A 12,961-nucleotide genomic window follows, 5' to 3' on the forward strand; every position below is an offset into this window, starting at 1 on the left:
AAAAAAGTTGTTGAAAGTGATGCTGCTCCTTAAACCGAAACAGATTTCACTGGGACATAGTTTCTGGAAAAGAGTGTAATGTAAAAAAAGAGTCTAACCTCTTTTGATATATGAACTTCCTGCTTTTCAGGAGTTGAGATATGTTTCTCAGGAGGAACATAGACTGTTTTGACTTCTTTGGTGACAACATGACGTTCTGCTGGGACCTCAGGACCACGGTCTGTTACAGTGCGCTCTTTATAACCATATTCCAAAGTTTTCTCCTTTACATAAGCTTCATCTGCTTGTTCTGGTTGCCAGGGTGATCGAACACGTGCCTGATCAACTGCTGCAACGACTGTAGCTACAGCTTCAGCCTTTTTTCCAGCTTGAGTCTGCAAATAACATCAGCAGAATTTAAACATATTCATAATTATATTGAAAACTTGTATATATGACAAACAGTTACAATGTTGAGTATATTCCAAAGAGAGGTTGTATGGTTTTGCGAAAGTCATGATGAGAAGATCAAAAGTATGCACCTGTAAATACACTTAAGAATCAGTAAATTCAAATGCAAATATATTCTCTGGTATCTCTGCACATTCAGAATATATCTGTGCTTCTGTGTTTTATGCATATCAATATTTGTCTGCAAGACTAATTTTAGTACTTTACAGCCACATTTGTGCCCACTTGTCTAAGAGTATGCAGGTAGGTAAATGTGCACATAGTTTTAAAGTATGCCCATCAGCTCCATGTAACTCTTGTGGATGAAAAAAATGCACCTAGCATCTGTCTTGAATGTATTTACTAAGAAACAGACCCATAAAAATTTTTACATCAGATATAGCTGTTAATTCAGTACTGATCTATTTTAAAGGATTTTACAAAAGAAGGGAGACTGAGATGTCTGATAATTTGAAAACAATGTTTTTGTATCAGGGCTACTATTTGTTTCTAATAACTCATAAATACTGTCAACTTTGTTATTAGGGTCCAAACTTCTGCCTAGTCAGCCAGTAGCAGATAATAGTGGCTACTACTACAGGTTGTTATTACTGTCATGACTGATCTGGATGTAGCAACAGAGCATATGATATGTATGCCTTGCAAATGGGAAAAAAAAAAAACCTAATGGATAATTTCATACTGATTTTAAAACCATTACCAGCTTAAACTAAATTTATTTAGGTGAGGCCAAAAAGTGATCCTTTACAGAGATTTTGTTTTCTTATTAAAGCAGTATTTGGGTAACAGGGACCTCTTTTTCAATACTACTGTCAGTTTCCAAATAATTTTTTATAGTGGCTTGAATTTGGCCCTAAATTTACATCATATAACAAGGGACTAAACTCACCTAGCAGTCTGACTTCTCTGAGTGAATTTTATACACTTCGCTCATTTACTTATATTTTATAAGAGTATTTTATGAATGTACTACACTGCAGGTAGATTTTAAATAACAGCTGTTGTCAACTATGCTATTTTTCCACATGTAAGAGTTCCTGACTGTTTTGTAGATCTTTCCTACTGTGTGAATGCTACTGGAACAAAGTAGTGCCAAAAAGTGTCTGATTGTCATAAGTAACAGACTGGACAGACCTGAATGGATGTTAAAGTTTGTTTTGTACAAAGAACAATTCATATCTCAATAAAGAGAAGTTGTTTCATCTGACAACCATGAAGTTACAAGGAATCATCAAGTAGAAAAAAAGATTGCAGAGTCAGAAATCTGAATAAGCAAATGTTGCTTAAAAGCCAGTGACAGAGAGGAGACTGTCACAGAGAAATCAGACTATAGCCTAAAGTGTGACATTTCCTAGCAGGGTGGGATATAAACCTCTTCAGCACTAGAAACTTAATCCTACTGACTCTTTTACTCAAAAATCATCCCACTGAATGGGTATGTTTTCAGGAATAAATTTGAGAACAATCTGTTGTACCAAAGTAGTCTTAAAATTTAAGGTTTTCAGATAAACCAAATTGTAACAGTGCATTGGCTGTAATTTCTTCCCCAGTTCTGGACACTGACTGGTGCTTTGGTTTTAGCAGTGGCAACTGTTTTTGGAACTACAATAGTTTTCTCAGCTTCCTTTTTAATCTAGTTTTTATAGCAGAAATAAAAGTTTCAGTTACATTCAGTCTTGAAAGATATTTGAACAATGAGAAAACATTTTGAAATGAGAGCAGGGAAGAAGAATTGAAGGGTTAGATCCTTGGCACTGCACGCATCTCTGTGTTATGTGTATAGTGATAAGTATTGTTATACCCTTGCACCTATTTAAATAAAAGCAATGATTAAAAAAAAAAGTTAAAGTGCATCTCAGGAGTCAGTCAGTCCACTCCAAACATCAGTCAGAAGATAATTATGAGCAATGAAAACAAGAGAGGAAGATCAAGATGAAATAATTTAGTCTAATTAGCAGTAGGTCTAAAAGTTTGTAAGTGGAATAATCTTAGAAAAAATGAGCTGGAAATGTATAGTTAGTATTTTTTGAGGAAAACAGGAGGTTTGCAAAGAAGAAAGGATAAAATCCAAATGTGGCTAAAACAGTGCTATTCACCTTTTCACGTGTTATGCTCACTTGTTCTTGTTTGGTGGCAACTCTTTCTTTACTTTTCGATATTATGACCGGTGCTTTAGGTTTATCAGTAGTAATTACTACTTTAGGTACTGAAGGTTTCATTTCTTCCCTTCTTATCTATTTTTTATGGTAAAGAAAAATAATAGTAATTGATTATGCCTGTTGTCATGATTACACAACTTTTTTGGAAAGCAGGATAATGTTTCTAGACGTATATCAAGAAGAAAGAAACATGACTTCAGAACTGGAGTAATACCTTTGTACTCATAGCCCATCTTATATGCTGAGAGAAGTTCATGCAAAGTCATTCATATATTTTTATTTGAATGAGAAAAGAAACTTTGTACTTCCTATTTTGTAATAGATCATTTTGTTTTGTAGAAACTGTTTGCATAGAAATTAGTATTATTGACTTAATAGCTAACCCCATCAGTTGAGTGATTCCACAATATGGTCTAACAGATGTATTCAATCCTCACACAAATATGAACTTCATTAAATCAAGCTCCACACTACATATCATACTCTGAAAAATAACCTTTAAAATTTATATTCAGAAATCTATCTTCAGGGATAAATTTGTCATTAAGCATCAGACGAAATTCTATGTACTGTGGCAATAAAAGCCCTAATGCTTGAAGGATCTGTAAGAAGGGCAGCTCACTCCTCTGCAGACAGAGCTGTTTGAGGTCAGTAGCACTGGACCTGCAGAGATGTGGTCTGGAATACCTTGTTTCACAAAGTTTTTGCACAGTAATCTCTTCTTAAAGAAGGACAGAAAAGTTATTTAACAGATTTTATAAACCAGAGTATCTCAATGAAGTAAAGATTGTAATATTTAGTTACCTGTTCATGAGCAATGTGCACTTGTTCATGTCTGGTAGATATTTCTTCTCTAGCTCTTGCTATTCTTTCTTGTTCTTTGGCTTTGTCTGTGGCAATTATTACTGTCGGTACTGGAGTTTTCTCTGGTTCTTTTCTCACCTGGACATTTACAGATAAGGAACTTTTTATTTTTATTTTAAGATATAAGGTATGCGATTTTATATTTGGAAAAGAGCATAGAAAGTGAGCAAAGATGTCACATTCTGTATTTTGAAATCATCTAGTCTGGAAACAACAATAAAAACATAAACGGACTTTGTACAAAACATTTAACATAAAAATAATAAAACATTGCACAAATGCTTGGTTTGCTTCTGAAAGCAGTACTAAAAAAATTGGCTCAGAGAAAAACTGTCCTGCATTAAAATCACTTTAAGAAAATGCAAGATATTAAAAATAAGTTTTACAAAACTTTCATTTGACAAGACTTCAAATGCTAAATTCAGATTAATGCCCAGGTGGATTTCTGTTTCTCAGTGCTTTAAAGAGAGGTTACACTTTCTTCCTCACACATTGCTACTATAATGAAAATGTAACATTGGCTATAATCATCTTTCATTAAATCACAATTTTTCTGATAAAACACACATTAAAATAACCTGAATTCAAATCACTCATTTGTATTTTCAAAATTTATTTCAATGCAGAATGAGTTTTTCCTCCATTTTTTCTGACCCCCTGTGCTGCCAACAGACAAAGCAGGCTACAAATGGCAAGCTTAGAGACAATATCAGAACACCCCCCCACAGACACACCCGGCCCCCAGCTAAATTTAAGAGCTTGTTTCTACATCTCAATTCTTTAAATGATCAAGAATGCTATCTAGTAAATTACTATATGATATATGAGAAAAGAGAGGTTTGTCTTGGTTATTGCAACTCTATCGATCACATTCTTCGGTATAAATAAAAATGGAAGTGAAATAAAAAACGAAAGAGATTAATCATAGAGAAGAGACAGGAAAAAGATGGCAGTGTAAACTGGAAGAGTGAACATATATAAAAGGGACAAATAATAACAGTATCTCATTTTTCTTCTTCATAGGCTTGTCTTTTGTAAGAGATATCAGATTTTTTGAACAAGGTAGGGCATAGAAAATCTCAGGTACAATCTGTATTCACCTTTTCAGGAGAGATGTGTCTTTGTTCTTGTGAAGTTACAATTCCTTCTCTAGTTCTTGATATCACTGTTTGTTTTGTGGCTTTATCACTGGTAACTACTACCATTGCCTCCTTTTTCATCTGATTTTTGTAACAACAAACAAAAAAAACCAAAGCCTTAGAATTAATTTTTAAAATGTGATCATCAAAATAAGAGGAGAAAGAAAAATAAGAGAGTAATTCAAGTAAAGGAAAAATACCAAGGGAGAATTATGTTATTTCTAGTGGGGAAATTATAAATGAGATATTAGAGAAAAAAAATTCATCATTCTAAGAATAATGTTAAGAGAATAAAGGAGAAGAGAGAATAGAGGATCACTTTCAGAGAAAGCATCCTTAAACCAAAAAAGAGTAATTAGTTCAATCCTGTTATGATGGAATGCAATGGTGTAAGTGAACCTGAGCATTCCTTTAGTCTGGGTGTTCTAGATGAGTATGCATGCTTTTGCAGTGCACTGGGTAACATCTTGTTAATTCCTCACAGTGAATCATGCCTTGTTTGTGTGTTGGATGAAGGGATAAAGGGAAATCATAGAATATCTGTGCTCTATTTCTACCTGCTCATGAACAGGCTGAACGTGGACCGCAGTCATTGCTGTCCTTTTAGCAGTTTGCTCTGCAACACCTGGAGCTGGTTCTCTCACCATGGCTTGATCCACAGCAGCAACAACTGTAGCAATAGCTGCTGTTTTTTCACTGTCCTTTCTCACCTATATTAGTCACATCAAAAGACATTTTTTCATATTTTGCATACATTCAGAAGAAGCACAAAACAAGTACAGAGACAAGAGTGTTGCAAATAAGCATTTCCAGATCTGCAGCAGAACTCTCTCAGCAGCAGATGCACACAAGGTTTTACACATAGCCTCTCAGATTCCATTCAGCAGATCTATCCAGCAGTGGTGAGACCCCACACAAACCAAACCCAGTATTTTTTCCAGAAACAGACTTTACCTCTCTAGCACCAGTGGCCACCTCACCAGCAGCAGCGCCAGTAACAGTAACTTGTTCTTGGGCCCCGTATCTCCCTTCCCATCTTTCTTCAGTGACTTGGGTAGTGCTTGTAGATACTCTTGTTTCCTTCATCTGGGCTTCCATGGTTCCAGCATATCCTTCCTGCTTCCAAGGAGGAAGGACATCAGCCCCAGCTGTTGTCACTACGTGTGGTTTACGGATTGGAGATGGAGATTTCACTGGTCTGATAGGTGACGTGGAGATTCTCCCAGCAGGAGAAACTGACCTATTTTTTTTTTTAAAAAAAGGAGTAACAATATCATTAATCTACTGCCACAGAGTGATAATTATATAAACAACTTCAGCCTGAACTTGAACTCACTGCCCGTACAGGGTATCTCCAGTAATGTGTAGTTTCATTTTAAGAAAGGTTTTTGAGAGGCTCTACTTGTAAATTGCACTAACTTGTTTTTTAAACATTATGTTTAACTGCTGTCATTCTCAGAACTTCAACATGTCTTTGTAGTAGCTTAGTTTCCAAAAAGGAACAGGAACAAGCGGCAAAAGAAACTTGTCAGCCAAATATATTTGAAATATAAAAATGATTTTGCATTTGCTCTACCCTAATTCTTCTAATAGGAATAATACAAAAGGCTCACAAGCTTCACCATACATTCATGGTCCAGTCTCTGTTGAGAGACAAAACCATAATTGTGACCAATCTCGAGAAAAATGTCATGTGGCAACCACCTAGCAAAACAACTGGATGTACTTCTGTATGACATCTTATTTTCTTGTGTCACCCATATATGTACCCATAATCCAGGCAAATTTCTCATCAGTGCCTAATATTTTTCCCTGCACTTACATTTACGGATCTCAGACACAATAGTTTATATCCACTTGGAAAGTGCTAGTTTCTAAACTCTGATGTTCCAAAAATTCAGTCCTAAACCTAGCAGACAGTTTTAAAGCATTTTCCAAAATTCTTAAACAGGCTTTCTAACTTAGAATTTCTTTGAGTGGAATTTTTTATGCTGTACTTTCCAGTGAACGTTAACAAATAGCAGCAGTAGGGGGCAGCAGCATCATATTAATTTTTAGATTTAGTTTTTTATAACGTCTTGTATGTCTAAAAGTGTTCTGACTAGCATGGGAGGGCAAATTTCTAGTTCTGTATGTGCTCTAGATGTCGCTATTGAATTCCTTTCTCATTTATGCAGTTTTTAAGTTACTAATAGTTGCTATTGATCCATTTATTCCTGTCCTTGCAAGTTATTATTAGTGGGGTAAAATTGACCAGCACACCCAACTCTGGCAACTTAAATGGGGTTCTTCTGAGCATTCAGCTTGAAGACATTCCTTCCATGATGCTGGTGCTTCAGGATACTGAAACTGCAAGACTTTCAAAACACTCTGCTTTACCTGCCCCTCAGCACAGACCTCATGGTGTCTCCCAGACCACGAGCCTTGCTCTTCAAATCACTCACTTTCCCTCTCTAGACCTTCTACACAGTGGAGATAAACTTCATTTTTCCATAATCACATTTAGCTTGCCTACTTTCAAAATATTATTTCTGTAGTTGTTACCAGCACACACGTGGAACACGAGCTCAATTTTTTTTTTACATATCCTTTAATTCTGTTTGCCACTCATCAGTGTCATTGCTCTTTTCTCTGTTCATCTGAAGTAATCAAGAGCTCGACTGTTTTTTTCTGTTTCATTATGAAATGGAGCTGTGAGTGCTATTTTGGCTCTATGTAGAGCAATCAAATGGGATTTTCTACAACAGGGATAGAAATCTACATAGGTAACCCACACTTCTGTAGCAGTGGCAAATGTAGCAGGTTACAGCTCACCATCAGAATAAATGCAGTCATTAATAACTAGGTTCATTCTTTCATTTCATACTGTGCTCTCATTCTACAGCATTATTTCTATATGCAAAAGTGATTACAAAAGCAATATTACCCAAAATAATAGTATTTTACCTTACTGGTGAAGGTGTTGGTGCTCTGACATGTCTTACAGGTGATGGTGATTGTCTAACGGGCGACGGTGATTGCTGTCGTGCCATTTGTGCTTTTGCAGCAGTTGTCGGGGTTGGTGATTTGGATGTAGGTCTAGGAGGCATTCGTGGAGGTGCCTTGTGTGGGAGCTGTTGGGTGGTTGCACCTTCTATAATCATTTCAACACTTGTAAGTGATCTGGCATCAAAGTGGGCTTCAGTCTTCTACAATGAAAAACAAGAAAAGGAAAACTAGGGTGAGGGACTGTAGAAGTAATCCTCCACATTTTAGCCATACCTGCTTTGTTTCTGAAAATTATACCTTTTCAATTCTGGCTTGTCTTGTTTGTGAAATCTGAGCAGTCGAAACAATTGTCTTTGTCTTTTTAGCAGGAACGGCTTCTTCCTCGCCTTTTGAAAGAAAACGCAGTCAGCAGAATTGCATATGGCAACAATCAATAAACAGAGAAATGAATGAATGGTCAACTCCAATTATATAGAAATTTACATATACAACAGAAAAATAATTGAACAACCATCTGTTTTACCTTCAATATCTACAGACAGATAATTGGGAAAACAGTTGAAACAATGTTACTGCATTACCAAGTCATTAGAAAAAACTCAAACAAAGCAAAACAAAATACATTCATTGTAGATTCTTCATATCAATCCTGGATCTAAAATGATCACAGAGAATCTAAGCCTGACTGAGGTGAAATCCAAGCAAGGCTGCTCTGGGTAGCATGTTTCCCTGCCACAATTCTCTAAGAACTGTCTTCATCCATACCAGCCTCCTTCACAAGACTAGGTGCAGCTAAGTCTAATTTATCTATTCTATCAAAGCCAACTTACAAATAAAACTGATTGACAGATTTACAGACCAAAATGAGAACAACAAAATGTATCAAGGTATCCCACACTTTTTCCATCAACTATATCCTCTGCTTAAAGAAGACCCATTCTGGAGAAAAGGTCCTTTTAAATCTCAGACAAAAATATTTGGCAAATTTCAAAAACATTGCTTTTTTTACAGCAAGTTAATAATTCTTGAGAAAGAAATTATAAAGTAACTTGTTGATATAACTGCAATGAAGTGGTGCATATTTCACCACTACCATTAATGCTCTGATTTTCATGGGGTGCAGCTTCAGCTCTGTTACCTTGAATTAGCAATTCAGCTGTTGAAGTAGCACGTCCCACACTATTTGTGGCATTTACGGAATAGGTGCCGGAGTCTTCAGGATATGCTTCTGCAATTATTAAGCTGTAAAGGTCTCCTTCTTGTAAAATTTTAAAATCGGGGGAACTTTTAATTTCTACTCCATCCCGATAGAACTTCACCACAGGTGTAGGGATTCCAGTCACTCTCACGTCAAGTCGAACTTGACTTCCCTGTCTTGCAGTCATGCTCTGTAGTCGTTGTGAGAAGTTTGGTGGTGCTGTTGCAGCTGCATTTTTATTGAAGAAGTAAATAGAAAAACAATAGTGTCTGTTAAAAAGAATGGCAAGTACTAGATACTTTCATTACTAGAAGTGTGTGAGGTCTATTTCTTATCCACATGCTACTGACAGATGATAGTACCTTCTGAAACATTCAAAATATTATTTTTGATTACACCTATGATTGCAAATGTTTCTAGAATTACACATACGTTGCTTGTAACCATAGGCATTAAGCATAGTCTTTTGGTATGGCACTTTATGTGACTTATTCTGTTAAATACCATTGATAGCATTAGATATCACTAATGGCTCCATCCTGCAGAACATCCTTTCTCTTATGATCAATTTCAATGTAGCCAGCACAAGAGACCATAAGGAGCTGCATGTATAAGGGCTGAGCCAGAAGCTTGTAATCATGAATAAGAGTTTGTAAAATTAAACTTTACACAGTTAAAATGTAAAGGACGCTGTTAGACATTACAGGTGAGAACACATGCTGAGTACTATGCTGCTTTAGGAAAAGGAATGTGGTTTGCTATTTTTTGCTGATCATGTACTTGAAATCTGAACTATTTCCTTATGAGTTACTCTTCCATCACTCCCTCAGACTGCTAGCAGGCAGGGAGAGGTGTTTTTCTGTAGCTGCTGTGTACCTGTGACAAGCAGCTCAGCAGTACTAGTCGCTTGCCCAGATCCATTGGTGGCTTGCACAGTGTATCTCCCGCTGTTGGCTTCTGTCACGGTGGGGATCACCAGTCTAGCGCGGCCATCACTAAACGAGATCTGCACACCGGGCAGAGTTGCAGCAGAGAGAACCTGGCCATCCCGAAACCAGTTCACCTCAGGAACTGGGAAACCTACAGAAAAAGGAAGAGAAACGGAGATCAAGACATTATGAAATGCCAGACATAAAAAATTAGCATGTACACACAGTTGTGGTGGAGCATAATGCCATAAGCACACATATATGCCCAGTGGCACAGTGGCAAAGGAATTTGGTTTTAGAAAGGTCTCTAAAATGCACAGAGCAATACGGCAGCTGCACTGGCTCCTGCATTTAGTAAATCACTTGAATAATGAGAAAACTGTAGTGTTTAGCAATCTTACTAAGAAATAGAAGTTCATCAAATTCATGAGGAGGATGAATTAATTCATGTGAGGTATTTTTGAAATGTATTTGCTAGTATCTAAGTAGGATTGATTATTGCTAATGTATTTATCCATTCCAATAGTCTGGAGATAATGTACAGATCAGTACTTCCAACCAAATGAAACATATGTTCTAAAACTACTATGGCTTTAGAAAATGAAGCGACAGAACAAGTGACTGCTCGAGACATTATAATCAGATGCTAGCAAAGTTTTGGGGGTTTTAATTTATTTTTCTAGAATTTTTTTGAGTTTGATCAACAGCAGTCATCTAGAATCAACAGCTGCTCAAATAACATTATTCTTTTTTGTCAGGGTCATGAGCAAGAGTCTTTGGGTCAGAAAAATTTCAATTTAACGACAGCTGATTTTTGGTTTTAAATGGTGATTTTAGACTGCCTGCGGAAATTCTCCTCTCAGTGTTCTGCTCAGCCAAATTTATTGAGCAACTTAAATCCATTCGATGAACAAGTAAAATTCTTATATGAACCACATAAGGAGAACAGGTAATTTAAGGAGATGGTTTCAGCTCAAAGTCTTTTTTGTAGTTCTAGAACATTATTTCTTCAAAATTAAAATCCTCCCAAATTCACTTCATGTATATCTCCACTCAAACCAAATCACCAGTTGCACTGCATGGGGGCTAAGCAATGAGATCTGAGACTGCATTTACAGATTAATTAATTTTCCTCTTTCTAATGTCTGTGGTTTGGAAAATCCCAGGTGCACAGAATTCTGCTTCCTTTCTAGATTATCCTTCCTATAAATGGAATAAATTATTAGGGAATTTGATGTGCAAGGAAAATGACTGTGTGAGACTAAAGTGAAAGAGAAGCTGATATGTAGATTGAGGCTTTCACTGGTTCACTGCAGTCCCATCAGACTTGGTTAGGAAAGTTTAAAATCTTATTCACAGTAAAGCACTGATATTTAGAGAAACATAAAACAGGAACACACACAGAGAAAGAAAATGTGGACAGTTTTAGGAAAGATTAGAAATCAAAAGGGTAAAAGTATATTTAAGCATTGCTAATTTCACAGATAGAAGTTATCAAACAGTCCTGATGGGATGGTATAATTCAATTTTGTGCTATTGGTGTAGGGCAACTTGGGCATTATCATCATAAACTTAGAGTATGCAGCAGACACCAGTGATTTAATTCAGAACTATGTGTCTTCAATATTTGTGAAAATTAGTTTGAAAATGTTTTAAGCTAGGCAGCCTCCCAAATCATGTCCTCAGTAGTGAATTTCTTGAAACATTGTCAAAAGTTCTATTTTCTTGCAGTGGTATTATATGATGATTAGCAAAAATGGGAGTTTCTGTGGCAGGTTGAAAAAGGCCTGCACTTTTAAAATAGAGTCTATTTTGATGTCTCAAACTGCTGTGTACAAGGGATCCAAAGCTAGAAGCCATTTTAGAAATCTAAGCCCAAGTTTGTATTTAAAACTCAACTCCACAAATTTACTAGCACTCTGCTAGTCCCAGGTCACAGAGCTAGGTAAGATCTAACTCGGATTATAGATATCTGTGCCCAGTCTATATGGAGTAGGGTTTTACTTCTACATGTCCCAAATACACTATGATTTGACTGTCAATGATTAGGACAATTCTTTTTCATTTTTAAACTGTCCTTCAGGTTTTTTGAACTTTAATACCAAAAAGAAGAAAATCGACCTGTAATGCCTCAAATTCACCACTTAAGTAATTGGATTCAATAAGATTGTCCTGACAACGATGTGAGAGGGACTGCCAACTTGTGTATGATCTGTGTGCTGCTTTCAAAAACAAGCTCTACATAAATGCTGTCTTGTGCTGAGTAATACCTGAAAATACCAGCTCAAGAAAGGTAAGCAGTGCACAGGTTAATTCTTTACGAAAAAATTCAAACTTGATCAGTACTGTGGAGACATGAGCTTGGCACAGTTCTAATGCCAGCAACAGTTCTGACTTTCTTGTCTCATGACTCAGTCACTGGTGACCCAGTAGGACTCCCCCTGTGACAGTGTCCTGGCTGCTCTGGCATTTGCTGCTTTTAATAACAGGGTTTGTGTGTTTTATGCTTTCTGTTACGTGCTGGGTATATTCATCTGATATCATCCCTTTGTAATGGGACACTTAATTCACATTCTAATACAGCAGCACTGTTCATTTGTTCTAGTTTACACATGGCAAAATTACATCTCAGGTGGTTGCTAAGCTCTTCTTGATACTCTTAGATTAACTGAGCTCTTCACATTTGAACTGTAGCTCTGTATTAATACTTGATTTGTATAGACCAGTGTAAATAGAGATAGAGAAAAAATCTGATTTTTAAACGCACAATAATTCATTGCAGATAGAAAGGGTAGACATTAAAGTAGGATGAAGCTGTGTAGTCCTTTATTTATGCAATTAGGTGTAGTAAAAACCTTTTCTGTTTTTTGTGTTCTTGAAAACTAAATGCCAAGCCACTGTCAGATCTTTCAAACCAGGAGGATGTTTTTAGGGCAGGAAGGATACACCAGACTCTCACAATGCGGAAAAAAACCTAACAAGAGGCTGACTCACAAGATCTTTGAAACTAACATACAAATATGGCATATGCTATTAGAAATACTGCTGTATCTTCACTTAGTAAGAAATAAAGTTCCCCTCCCAGTACTCCATAATATCACACAAATGAAATTAGCCAAAATCACACTGAATAATAATACTAGCCTCCTAACTAAAAAAAAACCACAGAAAATTTACAGTGCAGAGGCAAGAAGAGAAAATCAGGGCAATTAACTCAAGAATAGAACATGGCAT

The 12,961-nt window shown here is 36.4% G+C and overlaps 1 protein-coding gene across 4 annotated transcripts in view; it reads right to left on the reverse strand.

Moving 5' to 3' along the window:
• The window catches only part of TTN (titin), a 236,211-nt gene that overhangs the window by 219,992 nt on the left and 3,258 nt on the right, over window positions 1-12,961 (reverse strand). For all 4 annotated transcript variants that reach the window (XM_041473527.1, XM_041473526.1, XM_041473525.1 and 1 more), the window contains exons 3-12: window positions 9,675-9,878; window positions 8,739-9,026; window positions 7,898-7,986; window positions 7,559-7,800; window positions 5,567-5,852; window positions 5,170-5,322; window positions 4,574-4,693; window positions 3,414-3,551; window positions 2,547-2,684; window positions 99-374 (exon numbers count right to left, since the gene is read on the reverse strand). In XM_041473527.1, coding sequence (XP_041329461.1) covers window positions 99-374; window positions 2,547-2,684; window positions 3,414-3,551; window positions 4,574-4,693; window positions 5,170-5,322; window positions 5,567-5,852; window positions 7,559-7,800; window positions 7,898-7,986; window positions 8,739-9,026; window positions 9,675-9,878 — 1,934 coding nt within the window. The remainder of the gene's footprint in view (window positions 1-98; window positions 375-2,546; window positions 2,685-3,413; window positions 3,552-4,573; window positions 4,694-5,169; window positions 5,323-5,566; window positions 5,853-7,558; window positions 7,801-7,897; window positions 7,987-8,738; window positions 9,027-9,674; window positions 9,879-12,961) is intronic.

This window comes from Pyrgilauda ruficollis, unplaced genomic scaffold (assembly GCF_017590135.1).
Source record: "Pyrgilauda ruficollis isolate IOZ18807 unplaced genomic scaffold, ASM1759013v1 scaffold3, whole genome shotgun sequence".
NCBI lineage: Eukaryota > Metazoa > Chordata > Aves > Passeriformes > Passeridae > Pyrgilauda > Pyrgilauda ruficollis.